The sequence below is a fragment of the Saccopteryx bilineata genome, chromosome 3 (genome assembly GCF_036850765.1).
Source record: "Saccopteryx bilineata isolate mSacBil1 chromosome 3, mSacBil1_pri_phased_curated, whole genome shotgun sequence".
Lineage (NCBI taxonomy): Eukaryota > Metazoa > Chordata > Mammalia > Chiroptera > Emballonuridae > Saccopteryx > Saccopteryx bilineata.
Window position 1 is genome coordinate 80,119,895 of NC_089492.1, and position 23,160 is coordinate 80,143,054.

The 23,160-nt window shown below is 43.8% G+C and overlaps 2 protein-coding genes across 9 annotated transcripts in view; one reads left to right on the plus strand and one right to left on the minus strand.

Annotated features, from left to right (window-relative positions):
* WWP1 (WW domain containing E3 ubiquitin protein ligase 1) overlaps positions 1-5,808 on the plus strand; it is a 111,119-nt gene extending 105,311 nt beyond the window's left edge. For all 7 annotated transcript variants that reach the window (XM_066266448.1, XM_066266451.1, XM_066266447.1 and 4 more), the window contains 3 exons: positions 1,551-1,647; positions 1,906-1,978; positions 4,952-5,808. In XM_066266448.1, the coding sequence (XP_066122545.1) occupies positions 1,551-1,647; positions 1,906-1,978; positions 4,952-5,051 (270 nt within the window). In that variant the 3' untranslated portion in view covers positions 5,052-5,808. The remainder of the gene's footprint in view (positions 1-1,550; positions 1,648-1,905; positions 1,979-4,951) is intronic.
* Positions 5,809-10,076: 4,268 nt separating this feature from the next.
* Positions 10,077-23,160, minus strand: part of RMDN1 (regulator of microtubule dynamics 1) — a 35,271-nt gene continuing 22,187 nt past the window's right edge. Inside the window, exons 5-10 of one of the 2 annotated variants that reach the window (XM_066266456.1) lie at positions 20,615-20,704; positions 16,464-16,519; positions 14,041-14,128; positions 12,702-12,732; positions 10,768-10,897; positions 10,077-10,300 (exon numbers count right to left, since the gene is read on the minus strand). In XM_066266456.1, coding sequence (XP_066122553.1) covers positions 10,216-10,300; positions 10,768-10,897; positions 12,702-12,732; positions 14,041-14,128; positions 16,464-16,519; positions 20,615-20,704 — 480 coding nt within the window. In that variant the 3' untranslated portion in view covers positions 10,077-10,215. Of the gene's footprint in view, positions 10,301-10,763; positions 10,898-12,701; positions 12,733-14,040; positions 14,129-16,463; positions 16,520-20,614; positions 20,705-23,160 lie in introns of both variants that reach the window. The other variant, XM_066266455.1, reaches the window with a different exon arrangement.

Here is a 23,160-nt window from a genome sequence, read left to right on the forward strand (position 1 = left end):
AATGTCTAGATCAGGGACAGTCTTCACATCAGCCTTGTAACTGAGACTCCCAAGTGCTAGTGACTGGGCTGGTGAACTGACTCCTGTCAGATGCGGTCAGTCTGGGCACTTGTGTTACTAGAAAGATTTTCCAAACATTGCATCTTTTTGTTAAGGATGTGTCTCACATGTGGCCACTTGTAGAAATTCATGTTAGAGAAATATTTTGATGTGAAAACGGCCCCCACCAGAGTATTTATTGCAGCATTATTGGTACCCTGACAGAGAAACCCCAGTATGTACCTGGCAGGACTGGGTAAATAAACGGTAAGTAGCCATTCTACAGTGCTGTGCCCTGTAATCATTCTTCTTAAATATAAGTAGCAAAAGCCTTTGGAGAAGAATCTCCATAGAGCACTCGGGGAGGAAGGTGTGTCTCTGATGGAAGGTCGGTCTGGTGTGAGAAGCTGGAGGCAGAGGTGCGGAAGCTGCCTTTCAGTGCCTGGACCAGTGTACAGTGTGCAGGCTCTGCCATCATCCCTTAGGGTCGTCCCCAGCCCGTCGTGTGGATGTGTGTCTAAATCTGAGGAGCTGGTGCTTAGGCCACATTAAGTCTACACAGCTAGTTAGTTGGTTCCAGGATTGGGTTGGTTTTAGGAACAGTGGTGAGGTTTCTGCCAGACCTGCTCATAGCTGTTCTGTGTCTGATGGAGTAAACGTCAGCAGCATTGTTGTGCACAGAAACATGTTGGTTAGATTAGTTCGTGTGTTTCTTGTCCTTATCTGAGTCCCACCTGTAGGATACATGTCTGCTCTCAGTGCTTCCTGCATTCCTTGCCTTGTGAGCAGACAGACCAGTTCAGATTAGTGTTTCACCATGTTACGCACTTGTGCCCCTCTTTGAAAAGTCAGTGGACTGACCAGTGGTGGCATAGTGGATAAAGCGTCAACCTAGGAAACTGAGGTCCTGGGTTCAGAACCCCAAGGCCACTGGCTTGAGCAAGGGGTTACTAGCTTGGCTAGAGCCCCTCCCCAGTCCCAATCAACACACGTAGGAGAAGCAGTCAATAAACAAAAGTGCCACAGCTACAAGTTGATGCTTCTCATCTCTCTCCCTTCCTCTCTCTCAAAAAAAAAGTGAACTAGATTATTTGTGCAATGCATTGGTTTTCAAGTGTGAAGAGCAAGGTTGGGAAGTGGTGTTGAGACGTCATTTGTTTTGAGTCCCTTAAAGGGAAAGGGCAGGTGCTCAGATCAGACCGGTGTTCAAAGGTTACATCTGCCACTCACTCGCCACTAGAGGACACAGGCCTTCGCCTATGTAGGCCTCGTCTCACATGCACAGTGGGGATGCTGGTGCAGGGCCCACCTCCCAGCACTGGGAGGGCTGCACACAAAGCAGCACATGGTGCTAGGGGGGCAGCTGTGAGCTGTGCTGGTTCCCTTCAGTGGGAGGACCTTGGACAAGTGGTGTTCCTAAGTTTCCACTTCCTCTTTCTGGAAGAAATTTAGGAATAATTCATTACTGAAGATAACTTAGCACTTATTTTACACTACTTTTGACCTGTCAGTTTGTGAAGGAGACAGACAACGAGGTGAGGATGCGTCTGCTACAGTTTGTCACTGGAACCTGCCGCCTGCCCTTGGGAGGCTTTGCTGAACTCATGGGTGAGTGCCATTTCTGTGGTCACTGCAGTCACGGGCCTGAGGGTCATTCCTGCTGCTCTGCTCCTAAGGGTGACGGGTACCAGGCTTCTGTAGCTACTGCTCTTTGCACTGATGCTTGCTGCTGGGTCCCTGCAGCAGGAAGGAGCTGCTCTGGGCAGAAGCATGTGACCCTGTAGCTCACACTTTATCATGCGTGTAACCATGTGACGTCATGTAACTAATTGTCAAGATAAATCTTGTTTTGTTTTCCTGGTTTAGGAAGTAATGGACCTCAAAAGTTTTGCATTGAAAAAGTTGGGAAAGACACCTGGCTACCAAGAAGCCACACGTGGTAAGTTGAAAGCCAAGTTGTTTTTTTAAACATATACTCACTACTGCTAATCCACTGGTTTTGGGAGCAGACTGGTGGGCCCCGCATCCTGTCCCTGCGCACTATGCTTGGAGCTCCACCATGTGAAAAGGAAGAGCTCTATGTGCCCTCCCTTCACCAGACCGCACTTCTTGGGGATGGGCACACAGTTGCCGCCAGGTAGCAGTTCTAGGAAGCCTGTGGGAGGAAGCGCAGCTGGGCCGGCAGGAGGCTTCTGTGAAAATGAGACGCACACTGTCTGTACGGGGGTAGTTTGCAAGGACCCTGAAGTAAGGAACTGCAATGAGATGACTGGTGTGTTGGGGAGGGGATAAGCGCTTTGGAAATGGAGGCAGTGGCTACAGGTCAATGTGCAGGGCCCCCTGCTGCTGTGTGGGGTGTGGATTTCACTGAAGGGCAAGTGGAGCCTCTGAGGAGCTTTATGTGCAAGCAGAATCACTTGCCAGAGAAGGCACGGGGGACAGTGAATAGAACTGTCGTCTGTGTGGTACCTGACATGCTGGGTTCTGTCAGGTCAGAATCGTGTTCATGCTAAGCCCCTGCTTCACTTTTTCATGGTGTTGACATTTGCTCTCTTGTGGCAGACTGCCAATACTTCGGCAGGTCCTCCAACACCATGTGTGCCACTGACAGCAAAACAAAAAAGTTCCATGGGCAGCTGCTGGAGTTGAAGCCAACCTAGCTGGCTCTTATGGAGCATGCTTATGACCTAAAACAATGACTAACAGGTTAGTCAGTCTCAGGGATCTGGGATCTGGCTGGCAAACATTTTCTTGAAAGCAGTAAAGTAAGCTGACTTCAAGGAAAACAACTCAGCATTTGTGGGCAGAGGAGGTTTTGAACAAAGGTTAGAATTTTGGAAAACTTGTATGCGTGTGTATGTATATACACACAAACCATGAGCTTGACAGCCTCTCAAGACTTTTTAGGTGAAATTGTTGGTATTACTAACACGTGTGATTGTTTTCCTATCATAATTACAGTGGTCCCTGGTCTATGGTGGGGGTTAGGTTCCAGAACCGCCTGCGGTAGGCGAAAATCCACAAAGTAGTGACTTTATATTTATTTTACTATTTATATAAATTTTAAGGCTTTATAAACCCTCCCCACACTCTTTGAACACTTCCTATGCTTATTTTACCACAAAAATAAAAATAATACATAAAAATACCTATATAGGCCTGACCTGTGGAGGCACAGTAAATAAAGCGTCGACCTGGAACGCTGAGGTCGCCGGTTCAAAACCCTGGGCTTACCCGGTCAAGGCACATATGGGAGTGGATGCTTCCTGCTCCTCCCCTCTCTCTTCGCTAAAATGAATAAACTAAAAAATAATACCTATATACTGCAAAAGCTCCGCGATATAGTGAAAAATCTAAAATATAAAATTAGATGTATACAATTTAAAAATCTGCGGTACAGTGTTACATTTGGAAATCCTTTGTAAGTTGGTGAACCAGTATTTCCAAGTGAACAATTCATGACATAGTATTGTCTAGAGGTAAAAAAATGTTGGTTCAAAGTGCCACATGAACCAGTGGATTTTACATAATGGTACAAAGAATTCTTTGATAATTTCAGAACCTGTATTACATATACTAGTGTCAAAAAGTAATGCCCGCAGCCCTGGCCAGTTGGCTCAGTGGTAGAGCGTCGGCCTAGCGTGCGGAGGACCCGGGTTCGATTCCCGGCCAGGGCACACAGGAGAAGCGCCCATTTGCTTCTCCGCCGCGCTTTCCTCTCTGTCTCTCTCTTCCCCTCCCGCAGCCAAGGCTCCATTGGAGCAAAGATGGCCCGGGCGCTGGGGATGGCTCTGTGGCCTCTGCCTCAGGCGCTAGAGTGGCTCTGGTCGCAACATGGCGACGCCCAGGATGGGCAGAGCATCGCCCCTGGTGGGCGTGCCGGGTGGATCCCGGTTGGGCGCATGCGGGAGTCTGTCTGACTGTCTCTCCCTGTTTCCAGCTTCAGAAAAAAAAAAAAAAAAAAAAAGTAATGCCCGCAATTACCTGAGAAGGGGTCTAGTGTTCCTCTCTAGTTCCTACTGCACACGGGAGACAGGTATGTGTACATGTACTCACTGACACCGCACAGCACAGTGGGGTCAGTGCACAGATGTCAAGAGTCCAGACAGCAAAGATTTGCAGAAATAAAAGTCATTCTCACAATTTTTATGAAAAAAATTTATTTCAAAATGATTTTATATTTCTCAGTTTTAACTTCTAATATAGTCAGTATCAGTGGATAATACTTCGCATCAACAAAACTCTTTGGGGTTGTCAGTACTTTTAAGTGTGAAAAGGGATTCTGTGAGCAGAGCCAGCAGCCTGGACTGAGCTGTGAGTCCAGCAGAGGAGGAGGTGCTGAAGCAGAGTTCATAACCAAGGAGAAAATCCCCGAGGACAGATGAGAGGGACTAGCCTTTGTTGTCACAGTAGAGGGAGAGAAGTTGGCCTCACTGAATGGATTTTACATTTTGTGAAGGGAAGACTGTTATCAGCTGTTGATTTATGTTTTCTCAAAGTACAGGGTGAGGTCACTGGCTGATAGTGAAGGAGAAACTGCAGACAGGACTCATGGCCTCAGGCAGGGTGGGACTGTCTGCTGGGAAGTGGCACCAGTCTACTGAGGGTGGGGGGCTTCTTTAAAGCACAAGGATGAGAAAGGACAAGGCTGAATTCATTCAGGTTCTGATTAGTAAGTTTGAAAGAGAGAGGCAGGGATGTAACATCTGTCAAGGTAGTGATTAAAATGGTGTGCCATGTTCTCTGAGTAGGTCTTAAGTTTGAATAGAAGTTTCTTAATGTTAATATTAGTAATTAGTATCATAGTGTAACACTTCTCTATCCATTTAGTTCTTCAGATATGCTTTAAAAATATTGTACTAGAAATGTTTTTTCATTGTATTGAAACACGTCCGATTTTGTTTTTGTTCAGTTTTAATCGCTTGGATCTACCACCATATAAGAGTTACGAACAACTGAAGGAAAAACTTCTCTTTGCAATAGAAGAGACAGAGGGGTTCGGACAAGAATAAATGGGGCTTCTTGTCCTGGAGGAGCTGTTGCGTTCAGATGCCCCAACCAAGAACAATTGCACAGATATGTGTAAATAAGCTGTCCATTCTGTACAGTATAGTGACTTCTGAACGTCTTGAAGTATAGATGTTTTCTGTTCTTACACAGAAATATGCAAAACAACTCATCCTTTTCTATTTTATTTATTGTTCCCTTGAACTGACTGATCAGGAAATAGCTCGCCCTTAAATTTTGAAGCGAGAGACTTTATTAGAACTAAGTGTCACATCAGCGTGCCGGTGGTGGCTCTAGTTTTATAGAGCTGCCAGACTGCCTTCCTATGATAGTGCTCCCGCGGAAGCGGCCTAGACGCTCCACCCACCCCCCCACCCCCCACCCCGGGGTGGGTGTGTGCTGTCAGGGCCTAGGTACTGAGGGCCTAGGCCAAATCTGACTGCGTGTGTGAACTAATGCTGCTGGCTTTTCTGAAGACAGGTGATGTACCCTGTCGCTTTGTTTTAAATAAATACAACAGCTGAAACTTCCCCTCTGCCACACCACTAAGGTAGCACAAAGTACTGAATACAAGTCATGTACTAACCGGATCCAGTACCACGCGGTCTAGAGATGGGACAGAACCCACTGAGAAGCATTGAGGTTTACATGGTCCTTTGGGGATGCTAGATGTTTGTTGGCTTAAAGAATCAGGCACGCTTGTACTTGTTTTTAAATGTGATGGTCTTTAAATTTAATAAATTGACACTGTTTGATACCTAGGGACATATAAAAGGTAATGTCACTTTCCCACTTTTGTATTCAGTTTTGGTTCATAAAATCAGATGGATGGAAGAGTTCTAGCATCCAAAGTCAAACAAGTGAATCTGATATTCCTATCAGTGTTTTATCTCCCCACTCCTTTACAATTCATGACAAGTTGATGTGTCTGAATTAAGCATCTGAAAAAACGGTCCTCCCCCTTTACATAGATCATTATTTTTGTCCTTTTGCTGAACTACAAAGATGTATAACAAATTAAAATCTGATGGGAATGATATTAATACTACTTTAGCACAAAGGCTTCCTTATTAATAGAAAATTTAAATTTGTATTATTTGAATATATACTCTTAACTTCATTAACTTATATTTTTTTTATAACCACAGAACTGACGTCTTAGAATGTTAACATATTTCACTGCTGGGTACATACAGACACGATCAGTGTACAATTTAATTTCCCTAAATAGTTTGCCAAAATTTATTTTTCTATACAATATATTAGACTGTTCTACATTTTTTCATAACTCACAGGAAAGCTGCAATTAAAGGCAGTGATCCACTCAGTTGAATAGACTCCTTTTCCAAATCCTAATCCTTGACACTGGTTATCTTCAAGCCTAAAGAATTTTTTAGGCCCTGGCCAGTTGGCTCAGCGGTAGAGCATCGGCCTGGCGTGCAGGAGTCCCGGGTTCGATTCCCGGCCAGGGCACACAGGAGGGGCGCCCATTTGCTTCTCCACCCCTCCCCCTTTCCTTCCTCTCTGTCTCTCTCTTCCCCTCCCGCAGTGAGGCTCCATTGGAGCAAAGATGGCCCGGGCGCTGGGGATGGCTCTGTGGCCTCTGCCTCAGGCGCTAGAATGGCTCTGGACACAACAGAGCGACGCCCCAGAGGGGCAAAGCATCACCCCCTGGTGGGCATGCTGGGTAGATCCTGGTCGGGCGCATGCGGGAGTCTGTCTGACTGCCTCCCCGTTTCCAGCTTCAGAAAAATGAAAAAAAAAAAAAAGAAAAAAATTTTTTAAAAAAATGTAACGTATACAACAGATCATGCAATTGAGGGTATGACCAACTTTAAAGTGCACCTTAAGAGCTGAGTGTTAGACACACAGAGGTGCCCTGCTGGATGAGACTTTGATGACAGAAGTTCCTGAAAGTCACACAGCAGGCTTTGGAGGGACTTGTCCCCTCCCCACCTGAGGTAACATTACTGTGACCAGGTGTGCTGACAACAGCCAGATCAGCTTTCAGGAGAACTCGTCAGGGCCTCCACCATGCCTACCTGACAGAAATGCAGCCTCACAGGCAGGACCCCTTGTCCTGATCTGTTCACTTATTGGCCCACCCCTGCCTTTCCTCCCTGTCCCAGCAGACAGCTCATGAGGGAGAGGGAGGCTCAGCGACACAGCACCAGCACAGGTAGCTGATCACAAGCACAGCACACTCCCACCTCCCAGATTAGATGTCAGTCCTTCCTCCGCAGTTAAGAGCCAAGGGTTGAGGAAACTTCCCCTGCAGCCTCGGCTTACCCCACCCAGCTCATCTCACCCTCACAGACAGGGCGGCAAGTGTCAGCAACACTGATATGGTAAATCCCTCCCTGTTCTTGACCCAGTGAACTTAACAGCCAAACTTGAGGTCACCTGGGGATGTGGCCTGTCAATGGAAAAACTCCTCTGTACCTATGGTACACTCCAGTCACAGACACTGTCCACGCCTGAGTGCAGCACGCTTGTCACATGAGCTCCATCCCCGGCTCTTGCCAAAGTAATCACAGTGCTTCCCAGACACACAGGCCTGTACACAGGTTCTAGTGTGAGCACTGCACAAAAGCAAAAATGCTACCAAAATAATGTTCCAACAACAAAAACCTAAGTCTCAAAGTGGCATCTGCTAAGTTCCAGCTTTTCTCTTCCCAATCTCAACACAGGAGAACACAATCATGCCAATGGCATATAAAGTACTTACTGATACTCATGAGAACTCAGTCCTCATGACTTACGAGGTGGGTGTTTTCTGCATTTTCTTTGTTGTAAATGATGCTATTTTAGAGAGAAAGTGAGTCTGAGAAAAGTCATTTTTACAGTCAATAGTCTATGATAAAACTATTCATCATTGTCACCCCATTATTTTCTAAATAAAATACACAGTTGGGAAAACTTTGCCAACAAGAAGTTAACTGAGAGCTTTCAGGTTCTTACAGGATAGTAGTAGCCACTTCCAAGTTCAGATTTCTTGTCACAGTCTCAAAGGAAGGAAACGTCTATGAGGTCACTGTAACCACCCAGCCAGTCTGCAGTGCTTACAAGACAACACACAAACTCCTGTGCGCAGGTCCGAGGAGGGTGAGCGTCTCATGGAACAGTCAGCACTGGGACAAGCCCAGGGGTAGGGGCTGCAGGGAGGACAGACTGGGTCCCCCAAATCACCCCAGAAGCAGGTAGGAGGGCTGAGGGAAGACCTGGGGCATCAGACTTCTGAGAGTCGCAAGAAGAGACTGAGAGAGTGCACAGGACCAGAACCCTGGAAGGTGCCACATCCTGGGAAAGGTATGGGGAGAAAACACCAGCTCCATATGGGACCTGGCAACTGCATTCCTGAGCATCCATCCCAGAGACATGAGACGTACCTAATGTTCACAGCACCAAAGATTCTCACGGCCTAACTGCCTTCAATGGATTAAGGTTCAGTGAACGAGAACATCCACACAATGAAATAGTCAAACCACCCCCTGAATGTAGCTGGATTTCAAAGACAGTATATGCTGAATTATAAAGGTCAATTTCAAAAGGTCACATACTGTATGATTCCACTTACATAACTCTTGAAATGACAAAATTATAGAGAGCAGGTCAGGATGGTTGGCAGGGAGGTTGGTGATGAAAGGAGTTTTACGACAGTCACACGTATTGACATATGACACAGCACTCCAGGGTGGGTCGACCTGAGCAGGGTCTGCTGCAGCTCCAGGCTACCACCAGGTAAGTGAGGCGGGATGTTCAGGGCCTCTCTGCTAAGTTTTACAACTTTCTGTATCAAAAGACAGACCTTCCCCTCAATAAAAGGCTTTATTACTAAAAAATGCCTCATTTCACAAAAATCACTCAGCAGAGGGTATTCTACCCAAACCTCTTACCTCCTATTTGCTTACCTGCTAAGCCTGCTAACTCAACACAAGTTCACATCTCCAAAAAAACATTGAGTCACTAAATGAAAGTGATAAACACCAAGTTGGGCAGAGAAGATCCAACATATACAACTTCAAAAGTCAGGTGGACAGTGGTTCTCAAAGTGGGCCCACTGCAGTGAGGGACCACCTAAGACAACTGGCTTGGTCGTTTTACACAGTCACTGCTGAGACAAAAAGACGGGAGTGTTTTAGATTTTACAAAACAAAGGTGGAAAATCAAATGCAATGTATGATCTGTGCATCCTGGCTTTAACAAGTGTAAGGCACTGGGACACTGGAGGGTATTTAAAGGACTGGGTATCAGATGACAAGGAATGAGCTGACTTTCCAGTTGTGAGAAGGGACTGGTGAAGGAGGTGTGCAGGCTTAGATGATGAGGTAACGGATGAAACACGTCTACAGTCAACTTGAAGGTTCAGGGATACACATACATGACCACAGAGGAGCAGAGAAAGGCAGGGTTCACTACTGTGTTTTCCTTTGTGTTTGAAAGCAGGCATGAGAAGCAGCACTGTCCCCACCAGTCACTGTGACAACACACCTCCCTAGTCCTTGAGGAGTCCACCCCACACACTCACACTCGGGACCCCCCTTTTTACACATCTCGGACAGGGCAGGGATGAGGCCCAGACCCAAGGGAGCTACATCATTTGCCTATTTCAAACAGCTCACATTCCTTTTCTCCTGGAGTTCTGTGTTCCTTTTACCCCATTAGGGAGCAGAACTGGTCTCTACTCACAGATCAACCCACTCGGGAGATGAGTCACATCACACATGGGGACCGCTCGCTCTCGGCCCTTCCGACCGGCTCCCTCCTCTGGCAGCCTGGCTCCCAGACATGTCACCTAACTGCTTTATCCCGAGAACCCTCAACTCCCGGCCCGGCCTCCTCACTTTCACTGCCCTTCTCTGCAAGACCTCAGCTGGGAACCAGTCCAACTTGAGGACGCACCACATGCCTTCCTCACGGCTTTCCTTCCTGCTCTCCCTTTATGATCATCTGTCACTCCACCTGAACTCTGCCCCAGACACACAGTAACCAGTCCCTGAGCCATGGAGACACTTCTACCAATCTCATGACAAGTATTTCTTTTGCCTTGTTATTTGTGAAGAAACCTAGAATTTCGTACATTTGTTAAATGGTTACATTATAAGAATGCAGAAAGCTGTAGAACAGTTATGGTTAACATACTTATAATTTGATGAAAAGGCATGTTTCCTACATTTCATATGCTTGCTTCTCTGAGAAATTCTCAATTCTTGCCACTGAAACCTGCAAGCAACTGAGCGGCTTCTGTCTGTATCTAAAACAGAAAAATACATGTTGTAAACAGCACAGCAGAGAAATCAGCTTCTGAAATTTAAGTTCATAAGGTGGACTGCAGTTTCTAAGAGTTTCCAAAAACCAACACAGCGCATTGTCAGAATACAATTTCTCAGCAGCACCAGGGAAGGCTCTCAGAGACTCTCATATACTAGGACCACCTGCCTAGCCCCTGCCATTTGTTTCAGAAATCTCATGTGATCAGCTCCACGTGTCAGGAATAATTTGGCATTTCAGGAGGAATTCATAACATCTGTTACAGCAACTGAATATTTGCTGTACAGAAATCAGCATAAATGTCAATAATTCCCGTTTGAAATGAACACTTGTGTTCAACAATATGCACTTAGACACCTTATGTTCTTAGAGAATTTCTGAAGTCCACTTTATGCATAAGCGCACCTCAATGGCACCCGTCTGCCTCCCTGCACGGCAGCTGTTACCTGCTTGTCCTCCTCTGTGTGTGCTGGGTAGTCCTTGGCTTTCAATAGCCAGAAAGCTGCAAGCTTCTTGTTATGTAGCTTCAAATATGTCTTTCCTAAAAGTAGCAAGTTTTTGCTGTAGAAGTTTGGATCCACTGTTTATAAGAAAGAAAAACAAATTTATCTCAGATGAAATAGTATTGCTCATATTTTGAGAAGCTTAATTTTTTTGTTCTGAATGCCAATAATAAATTTGCATGGTCAATAAATGATTAGGCTAACTGAAACACATGTAAACCAGTTAGAGTTCCTGAGTACCTACTGTGTGCTGAGACTATTACACACCTCTCACTTCACAGCATTTTATAAAGCAGGTGCTCCACCCAGTCACTATGAGGCTTTCCATTACCATCCCTCGTTCCCTGCTGCACCTGCAGTGCCTAGAACACAACAGGCACTCGGTACAGTCTGCTGAGTGGGTCAGAAACCCTGACTCATACACATGGACCAGGGCTCCCTCAGCACATATGAAGCAGTCTCTGTTCTGCTGGCATTGACAATGGAAAGGAGACACGCACAAGACAGTGTTAACGGGAGAGAGAACACTTCGACAGGCGTACAAGACTTAAAGTGCAATAGGAAACCAAAGACACAAACAACTAGCTCTAAGAGGTTATCCCTGGGCTGAACCGGAGGCCGAGCTGGGTTTTAACAGAAAAGTGGAGAACATTCTTGGCTGAGGGAAAAAAGTGGACACACAGCCTATGAATAACAGGGCAGGATGGTCTTGCAAACTTCATTAATTCTTCAGTTTCCTTCTATCAAGCATACTTCCTCCTGGGTACAGTTTAACTTTGTTCCTCAACCCAAAACTGTTTAGCTTCTTTCATGTGAACTTAGCCGCCATGTGGATGAGCTTAAGGTTTCCTCGGGGTGAAGTGCATGCATTCAGTCAGCGCTCTCGTCCAGCAAGTTTCCCCAGGACCAGGATGAACAGCGAGGATGCAATCGTGAGTGCAAACAGCTCCCATCCCCTGCATTTAGCCTAGACATGCGGAGAGACTTCTAAACCAGATATAGGCCATGAGGAAAGGCCGCCACACACAAGTAACCTTTATAGCAAAATGTGGAGAATGATCAGTTCCTGAGGATTACTTTAGCTCGAGACAAGACCATGTTTTTCTCAACTCCAAACCTTCGGTCTCGTAACACCCTTTTAGGAAACTTCATCCCTAGATTCACATTCATGATACATAAAACCACCACCATGAGGATACCAATGGGAGGCAGGAAGAGAATAAATCAGAACTAATACATTACAGAGACAGTTAACATTCAGACAACTCTTCAGAAAAAACTGTCTTTAAAAAGTGATTTGCTATCATGAAAAGCACTTAGAAAAGTCCATACCAGCAGGCTCTCAAATTTAATAAACACTGTCTTTAATTTTCTGATTAACTTTTATAAAAATAGAGTTGCAATTTTTTTGGTGTATTTGGTAACATACACTGTCCCTTCTCTAGTTTGTGCTAATATTAAAAAGGATAAACTTGGATGGGCTGGTGTCAGTTTGAAGGCTGTCTGTTTCTTCCGAGCACTAGGGACATGAAACTAATATCTACAGAGACAAACACTGCCCTCGTTTAAACCCAGAACGTTCCCATGTAAAACGACTCCATTAGCTGTGTGACCTTGAGGAGGACAGCTAACCCGCCAGAGCCTCCTCAATCCCATCACATGGAGGACCTTTCCAGAATGGCAGCTCTGAGTTCAGTGGGCTCATTTCTCCCTCAGGTGATTGTTAATGAATAGAAACAAAAAACTGTAAAAAACTTTGATTTATGCCTCGTACAAAGGTTTATCAGAATAAATAACATATTTTGTTCTAAAATTCCTATTATCTATAATACATTCATACAATTTTAACTACACTTGTATCTAAAATAAAAAATATTTTACCTTGCTCTGCCCTTTGAAAGTAGCCTAAAGCCTGTAAAAACACAACCCAAACATGAAAAGGATTAAAACATACTCAACATTAAAAAAACATTTACTCAAAATCTTTTCCTGTATTAAATATAAACCCAGAAGTCAAAACACCTTATAATAAAGGTCAATTCATCAGCAGTGAGAGCTGACATAACCAAGTAACACTGAGGTCAGATGGCATGGGGACCCTCCCAGCCACAGCGGTGCACAGCAGTGCACAGCGAGAACAGAGCGCGGCCCCGTGCAGCTCGGCTGTTCTGACCTCTCTCTTCTCAAGTCTTAACAGTGACCAGCAGTGGAAACACCTCAAGTCAGAGCTGACTTTGCTTAACACACACAGGTTGTAACAGTGGCTTTTTACTTTTTAAAAATCCTTTATTAATTGAGATTCCAATGTAAAAAGTAGCTGTGACTCTGAAGCTTTGACTCAACTTTTTATATTAAATGACAATTTCTTAAAAACAATTTGTTGTAGCCTGACCTGTGGTGGCACAGTGGATAAAGCGCCGACCTGGAAATGCTGAGGTCGCCGGTTCGAAACCCTGGGCTTGCCTGGTCAAGGCACATATGGGAGTTGATGCTTCCAGTTCCTCCCCCCTTCTCTCTCTCTCTGTCCTCTCTCTCTCTTTCTCTGTCTCTCCCTCTCCTCTCTAAAATGAATAAATAAATAAAAATTTTAAAAAAAAAAAGCTTTTAAAAAAAAAAACAATTTGTTATAGCAGAGCTATCTTTTCTCTTAGAATGCATTTTTAATAATAAATATTCCCCAACTGTACTCTATACACCTCAATATATTTTATATCAAGTTCCACATACAGCTTACTCGGGGTGGGGGTACTCCTTATGACGACACTAGTATTTGGAAAGCTATTTCAACTGCCTGTTTCCTCACTCTGAAAACTTTTTTGACAAGTAAGCTCAAAATGTCTGCCCAGAAATCCCTATCAAATTTTTTTTATACAAAAAAGCAAAGGCCTTGAAAATGACAGAATATTATTTCAATAGCACTTAAAAGTTACCAATACAAAGTCATGCTTTATTTTCCATGTAAATGGCTTCTTATAAAGAATATGTCCCTAAAACATGCTAAGGAACAATTGATCTATTCTCTGTTCTATTTTATGACTTCTATATGGTATAAATGTCAAACAGAAACAAAGGCAGCCATGAGCCGTGGCTACATCAGCCTTCACCTAGAGAACTCACTCAGGGACACAATGAACCAGCGTGGCCACAGTCCTGAGGGAGGGCCCTGCGCAGGCACCGCGCCTCAGAAGCCAGCATTCACTGTGCCAAGGACGTCACGCACCTCCTCATAGGTGGAGCTAGGAGGGGCTGCAAACAGCATGTTGGCAATCCTCCTCTGGTACCAAGGCATTTCGGCAAACGTGTAACACCTATGGAAGTAATATTCATACATCAAATTGCACCTTATATTCTCTTAAGGAGAATCAAACACCTTAATAGGTACACAAGGAATATTCTGTTGTCTGCCTAAACAATTTGTACTGGGCATTAATATTTAGTAGGTTAACAGTCACACTGAATTATGCAGAGACTGACTTACACTGATCCATCAAGTAGGGTGCATTTTGAGATCAAATATAAACAGTTAAAAAAAATAAAGAGGCCCTGGCCGGTTGGCTCAGCGGTAGAGCGTTGGCCTAGCGTGCGGAGGACCCGGGTTCGATTCCCGGCCAGGGCACACAGGAGAAGCGTCCATTTGCTTCTCCACCCTCCGCCGCGCTTTCCTCTCTGTCTCTCTCTTCCCCTCCTGCAGCCAAGGCTCCATTGGAGCAAAGATGGCCCGGGCGCTGGGCATGGCTCTGTGGCCTCTGCCTCAGGCGCTAGAGTGGCTCTGGTCGCAACATGGCGACCCCCAGGATGGGCAGAGCACCCCCTCCTGGTGGGCAGAGCGTCGCCCCTGGTGGACGTGCCGGGTGGATCCCGGTCAGGCGCATGCGGGAGTCTGTCTGACTGTCTCTCCCTGTTTCCAGCTTCAGAAAAATGGAAAAAAATAAAATAAAATAAATAAATAAATAAATAAACAAACAGTTCACGGAAGAACTAGTAATAATGATGTCATTGGCTCTAGTGCTTTCTTGCTCCCAGGAGCTGAGCTCAGCAAATCCTTCCCATCTACACAACTACTAAGCAAACAGGATCATTATCCAATTTTTACATGAGAAAAACAGAAGTTTAAAAATGATTACAAAAAATGACAAAACTAAACATAATATGCATAAAAAACAACGGCAACCAACGGTTTTACGGGCATATGTTTGAAAGGGTGAGGGCAAATGGCCGACAAACCCACAGATCCAACCTTGCAGTGTGTAGGGGAAGTGCTGGCTCTTGGACGAGGGCTGAGTTCATGTCTGCTGACTAGAGGTGTCCGGTTAGTTCAATGCATCCTTGAAGGAGATTCACTTTCTGAGAAGACTTGATACAGGACTGTTTACAGTCACCTCTTAGAAGACAATAACGATTCAGCTCTGCAGACTACACCCAAACAGAAGAGTGGCAAGCCTGGGTCCACATAAGACTCTTAGGAACACTGGACCAGGTGACTTACTCTCAGGTGCTCGGACATGAGGCCCTGAGGCTCCCACGCTCCTCTGCCATGGTCAGTGAGCCAGTCTCACTGTGCCTGGGAAAAAGCAATTGTGCCCAACAAAGGGAACTTGAAAGTCTACCAAAAAGTGCCTGACCAGGTGATGGTGCAGTGGATAGAGCATTGGACTGGGACATGGAGGACCCAGGTTTGAAACCTGGAGAGCGCGGGCTCACCAGCTTGGCCATGGAATCATTACCATGAGCCCATGGTCGCTGGCTTTAAGTCCAAGGTTGCTGGCTTGAGCAAAGGGTCACTCGCTCTGCTGTAGCCCCCCCTCCCCCAGTCAAAGCACATATAAGAAAGTAATCAACGAACAAGTAAGGTGCTACAATGAAGAATTGATGCTTTTCATCTCTCTTCCTTCCTGTCTGTCTGACTGTCAAAATAAGAAAGTCTACCAAAAAGTTTCAAAGTCTTTTAGTCTTAGTAGTCATCCTCCCTTATCCAGTTTCACTCTCTGCAGCTTCAGTTACGTGGTCAACTGAGGTCCAAAACTATGAAATAGAAAATTTATAAGTTTCAAATTGCAAGTAGTGTGATGAAACCTTATGCGACCTGCAGAGCTCCACCCGGGATGTGAATAATCCCTTTGTCCAGTGTCCCCATACTGTGATGCCCCTACCCATTAGTTGCTCAATAGCTGTCTCAGGGTCCAGACTGACTGGAGGTGTTCCAGTGCCTGAGCTCAGATCACCCTGATTCACTTCCTAACAGCCCCAAAACACAAGAGTGGTGATGCTGGCAAGGTGGACACACCCCGGAGCAGTCTAAGAGCTTCCTTAGGTGAAAGGTGCGTGTAGGAAGAACAGCACACATGGAGTTGGATACTTTCTGCAGTTTCAGGCACCCACCAGGGGCTTGGATACATGCCCTGTGGATAAGAGGGAATGGCTATATGTGTTTCTAAATGATCTGAATAATAATGTTTAACATTATCACAATCAAATTTAGTTTTTTCTAACAATACATGCACAACATCTAGTTAATTTAATGGATTAAGCAATCTTGACTGCCAAGTAGTATTTTAAAATATTTTACATTTTGCTTTTTTATACACTACAAAATAAGATTGTCCTAAATACCAGTGAAATATTAATTCAAGGAAATTTTCTTACCAAATACCCATTAGGTGAATTGACGTAGCATCCTTAGGGTTCAATTCAATTGCTTTCTAACAAGAAATGAGAAAATCAATCATTTGTTTTCTAAATAGCAATAAGAACTCTATTATGTTTACTGAGGAAGCTATGATTAAAAAAAAAATTCGCCCTATATTTTAATTCTTCTGTGATAAGCCACACCAATTTTCTTTCTGGTTCTTTAATTGGTTAATTTTGTTTCAACACACGATTAAATGACTCGTACTAAGGTTATTATTTTACAGCGTTCAGAAACTGATAATACTGATTCCCAAGATGAGAAACACATGACATTTCTAAGTGAAATTAATTTTAAAAATGTAATACTCAATATATCAACTATATAATATACAATAGTTATATTCTTATAGATAATACATAAACATCTATATAGCTGTTTTTCTTTTAGATTAAAATAAAAACAAGGAAGTTCTTTTTACCAAGTCCTGTGACTACTGAAAAGCATTCTTTTCCAAAGAACTAAGTGCATAATCTTAGAAAGTCTTCAGTATGCAGATTTTGCTCAAATTCCCCATCTATACGTAACCAAGGAAAAACTAATACTATCTACGCACAGAATTAACAGAACTACGCACAAGGTAAATGTTGATAAAGTGTCCCCAGTTTCTATTTACTATGTGACAGTCCTGTGTGAATTTATGTAAAGCACACACTACAGAATAACTTTAATGAACTTAACTTCTCTTTTTATATATTATTTTGTTGAAAACTGCTAAGGACATCTCACAGATTAATGTAATATTAAAAATAAAAGACCCTTTTGAAACTAGAGAATTCCTAGCTTATGATTTTACACATACCCACATTCTCGCTCTTGGCTGAAATGTGTAAGATGCACATTTTCAGATGTTTGTGCTGGTTGCCAGAGTGGGCTCTGTAGCCAGATGTCCTGGGTTCAAATCACAGCTCCTAACTTCTAACTTCCTGACCTTGGCATGTTTCTGTGTTCCTGCCTGGGTTTGCTCTTTTAGAGAACAGAGGAGGCCTGACCTGTGGTGGCGCAGTGGATAAAAGTGTCAACCTGGAAATGCTTAGGTCGCCGGTTCGAAACCCTGGGCTTGCCTGGTCAAGGCACATATGGGAGTTGATGCTTCCAGCTCCTCCCTCCGTCTCTTTCTCTCTCTCTCTCTCTCTCTCTCTCTCTCTCTCTCTCTCTCTCCCTCTCTCTCCCCTCTCTAAAATGAATAAATAAAATAAAAATTAAAAAAAAAAGAATAGAGGAAATAATACCCCTCTCTGTTCGGCTGCGGCGAAGATGAAATGAGTATGTACAGGAGGTGCTAACACAACACAGTCATGTCTCCTTGTCACCATTATTCTCACTTCTCTTAGCACCAGATACTTGGTTTCTGACACTGACTACCATTGTCAGCAGCAGCAGTAGAGGGAATGGAGTAAGCTCACAATTAGGACTGGACAGAACTCTTGCTTCTCAATACTATGGGTAAGAATCAGCACTGAGGGAAAACTTTTCCATAAATGTAGTGATATGATTTATAGCAAAATGTATTTTGAAGTATATACAACTTATACTCTAAGCTATCTTTCCCTATTGAACTTCCACTAGAAAATTATGCCCTACAAAAAATTATATAAGTAACTCTTTTCTGCACTCTACCAACAGCAGTGCAGGTCTAGTGACACTCTCGATGTAGAAGTTAATTCACCATGTATGTGGCGCCCTGGGCACTCTACTGGAAGTCAGCTTTCTTGTGGGACAGGCGAGTCAGGGCCCTCTCAAGCGACCCTGGCAGTATGTCTTCAAAAACAACCCAAAGACAACAGTCCCTTCTGACTTTAGATATAATCATGGAATCTCAAATAGTATACAAATATTGATCAACTTATGACTTATGCAACTTACGACCATTCGACTTTATGACCACAATCGCTAGCCACAACTGCTCCCCGTCTGGCAGCGCAAGCGTTGCCCAGCTGGGTGTACGACAGTGCGGACCAGCTTCCAGCAGCACTACCATCTCCGCGTGCACCATTTCAACTGTTGTTATCCCAGACTTGGTACAGCAATTTATGTTTTGTGTCTTGGATATTTTTCATCAAACCCCTCCCAAGATTAGTCTACCAAGAGGAAATTGTCTTTGCAAATATTAAACCAGTTGTACTGGTAATGCAGTGTTTTACTTAAACCTGACGAATGTAAAAATAAGAAACAAAATGGTGTAAAGATGATACAAATGGCATAAAATGAACAAAGAAAATTATGATATAAAACAATGAAAGTAAATTAAGATAAAATATGACTTAAAGATTTTTATAACATCATTTCACAGTACTGTACCTATAGCCTACTCAACTTACGACCAAATCATTTTACGACCAGTCTGTCAGAACTAATCGTGGTCGTAAGTCGAGCACTAGCTGTAAATGATAAATATACTGTCATTTTTTAAACACTTACCACATAAACATATGAAATCTTATTAAAAACATTTTTTAAAGTTATAACCTATAGCCTTAACTGTTTCTTAAAAGTTTAAAGTCTATATCAATACATTTTTTGCAATTTTTCATTGTTCACACTGAAAGTTATCTGACATGTATATCTATGCACCAAGGCACAAAGTAATTTACGGGCTGTGGTTCTGCTGCCACTGAGTAAAATAATGTACATTTCACTGAATCTAAGATATCATAAACTCTGTGACATACTATTTGATGTACCACTAAGAAAAAGCAAATAAGATACCACTGAAATATAAAGCAGTCTAATTTCAAAGGTCTTAAAATGTGAAAAATGCGTATTAAATTGAAATGCGTACACACACGTACCACTCATGTGTGAATAAGAAGCTAGTCTACTGACTGACTCCCCATCCAAAGTCCTTTTCACGCATCATTACAAAACCAGGAATTGAGACTGCCACCATAAAAGTCAGAAAAGCTGTCACATGGCCTAGCTCACATTCGCTCTATATATGCTTTCATCGCTTTTTCTTCCTTTGTACTTTTGAGATGGTCTAGAACAGGGGTCCCCAAACTACGGCCCATGGGCCGCATGTGGCCCCCTGAGGCCATTTATCAGGCCCCCGCTGCACTTCTGGAAGGGGCACCACCATCTCATTAGCCAAAAGCAGGCCCATAGTTCCCATTGAAATACTGGTCAGTTTGTTGATTTAAATTTACTTGTTCTTTATTTTAAATATTGTATTTGTTTCCGTTTTGTTTTTTTACTTTAAAATATTTGCAGTGTACATAGGGATTTGTTCATAGTTTTTTTTTATAGTCTGGCCCTCCAACGGTCTGAGGAACAGTGAACAGGCCCCCTGTGTAAAAAAGTTTGGGGACCCCTGGTCTAGAATATCATGAAAGAAAGGCGCTGGCTTTCGGTGGCCGTTGTGTCCAGAGGAGAGTGGCATAGTGCGCGCTGTGGAATGCATGAACTCCCCGAGTTTCTGGCAGAGGAAGACTGTCAGCACATGAAGGACCTTCAGGGCACAGACAGACACATGCCAGAGCTCACAGTGCAGGCAGTGCTGTGAGAGGGAGTGGTGCGGTGACTGTCACACTACTGAGACCACATCCTCCCCATCTGTCTGGCCGATGCAGTCCCCTCGTGCAGACTCTGAGCTCAACCACCTGTCATTTTATTTTTTAAATGAAGGATTCACCTAAGGAAAAATGTTATGTTTTTTGTTTGTTTTGAATTTATTGGGGTGATGTTGGTTGATAAAATTATACAGGTTTCAGGTGTACAATTCTGTAACACATGACTCATTTGGGTTGACGAGACATTACCAAGTGTGACGCACATCTGCACACTGGACTTCCCCCTGAGAACACCCACTCTTGGAAGCCAGCAATTGTGCAGCAAAGAAGCATCAGCCACATGACTAAATGGACAGAAGTCATTGGAGACGACACCATGCTGGACACCCCTGTACCAGCTGAGGGGCCAGACGGACAAACCCTCAGTGAGTTCAGCTATACCACACAGAACAGAAGCACTAGGTACTGTCAACCCATAGAATTGGGACAATAACCTGTCACTGCTGGAGGTCACCAAGTTTGAGGTGGTTTGCTAAAACAGTGAGGGACAAGTGAAACAAATCTACTCAGAAAACAAATGGCTTTCAATTCATCAGTACCTCAAAATGCTCCTTGATGACGTAGGCATTTGCAATTTTAGCCTTGATGCCTTCATAATCTCCAACATCACTAATACAGATCGCATACCACTAAAAGCAGAAGAAAAAAGATGTTAAGAATAACAATGCTTAATAGTCCATCTAATACAAGGTTAAACTGAGTATTTTCTCTCAGTAGTCATTCTCATTCAACAAAAAGTTATTGAACATACATATTATGTCAAATACACTGTAAATACAAAGAAAAGAGGATAGGGCTCTCTAGGAATCCAAGGATAGCACATGTTTACAGAGAACTAGAGTACAAAGCAGAGAGAAGTTATCAACACAATGTGGTGATTATTCATGTCTGTAGTCTGAGTACAAATTTAGAAAAATCTGCAATTCAGCAATGGCTAGTTTTCTCACCCTTTTTTCTGGGAGCTGCCTCCTCCTCCACATCCCAGCATGACAGTAATAACAGCAGCATCTGTCAATTGTGACTGTTCCCACAGCCATACTTGAACAAGACCCAAACTGAGACAATTTGAGTGTCTGCCCTAAGAAAGGAATCCAAATATTTCAGTTCTGTAACCCAGGTGCTGAAGGAAGTCACGGGACTCTGGATGAGGAAAAGTAAGGGTGATCAAGCGCATTTTTCCTGAAGCCTACATGCACCCTGCCTTCAGGTTCTGTGAGAAACAAGTTTCTCATAATGAATAGTCTCCTTTTCTGTCTGACTTTATTTCTGTGGGATTTTTAATAATTTTAACCAGAAAGATGTTAACACTCAACTTTCTGTTTAAATCTATTCTCCACCAAAATATTTCTTTCTCTCAATGTCTACAAAAATGTATAATTTAGTACACACACACCTCTACAGATTATATTCATTTAATCTCCACGGACATCCTGACCAGGCGGTGGCATAGTGGATAGAGCATCGAACTGGGATGCGGAGGACCCAAGTTCGAGACCCCAAGGTCGCCAGCTGGAGCGCAGGCTCATCTGGTTTGAGCAAAAGCTCAAACTTGGACCCAAGGTTGCTGGCTCGAGCAAGGGGTTACTCGGTCTGCTGTAGCCCTATGGTCAAGGCACATAGGAGAAAGCAATCAATGAACAACTAAGGAGCCACAAGGAAAAACTAATGATTGATGCTTCTCATCTCTCTCCATTCCTGTCTGTCTGTCCCTATCTGTCCCTCTCTCTGACTCTCTGTCTCTGAAAAAAAAATTTTTAATTTCTATGGACAGACACCTAATCCAGATGACAAAGGGGTCACATGGGGTCCCAAGCCTGGTGCTCTCAGCTTTCCCCAAATCTCAGGGCTCTGGATAAGACCACCTCCTCTTATGCACATCACTAACACCTACCTGCAAAGCAAACACACTCTCCCCTAGGTAGGCTGGCATTCTGTGACTTAGAGCTAACTGCTCATCAGCAAGAGCTGAAGGTAGAACCTGTGATCATAGGTGTTTCTTCCATATTTGTACTTTCTCAATTTCTAAAATGTCTACTGTCTATATTGAGTTTACATTACTATTGTTATTATTTTAAAAGAGAAGGGTGGGGGGAGCCTGACCAGGCAGTGGCACAGTGGATAGAGCGTTGGACTGGGACACAGAGGACTCAGGTTTGAAACTCTGAGGTCGCCGGCATGAGCGCGGGCTCATCTGGTTTGAGCAAGGCTCACCAGCTTGAGCCCAAGGTCGCTGGCTTGAGCAAGGGGTCACTTGCTCTGCTGTAGCTCCCCAGTCAAGGCACATATGAGAAAGCAATCAATGAACTAAGGTGCCGCAATGAAGAATTGATGCTTCTCATCTCTCTCTTTTCCTGTCTGTCAGTCCCTATCTGTCCCTGTCTGTCATACACACACACACAAAAAAAAAAAAAAAAAAAAAGAGAGAGAGAGAGAGAAAGAGAGAGAAAAGGAGGAAGGAGAGGAGGAAGGGAGAGAGATGAGAATCATCAACCTGTAGTTGCGGCACTTTAGTTGTTCATTGATTGTTTTTTCATATGTGCCTTGACTGGGGAGGGCTCCAGTTGAGCCAGTCACCCCTCACTCAAGCCAGTGACCATGGGATCGTATCAATGATCCTGCAGTCTAGCCCAATGACCCCGTGCTCATGCTAGTGACCTCAGGGTTTTGAACCTGGGACCTCAGTGTTCCCAATTGACACTCTTATCTACTGCACCACCACTGGTCAAGTGAGTTTTTATTATTTTTAACGACAGCTTTTAAACAGATATTGTAGCCAAAAAGGGACAATAGATATTAGACTTATCTTCTTGCCTGAAACACTATAATACCAGACCAAATATAAGCAATAAAGACTTGAGATCCCAGAAGGAGGCAGGCAACAGTCATACCTGAGACTAGCTGAGTCTAACAGCTCCCCTACCTTTAGGAACAAGATAACTGTGCTGGAAGATTTAGCCAGGGAAACTGGGCAGGATTAACAAATGAAAGAAAAGAGTAAAACTATATTTATAGATGGCATAATCTTACATAAAGAGTCTAAAGAATTTTTAATTAAAGAGGTATAGCAAAGCTACAGGATATAAAA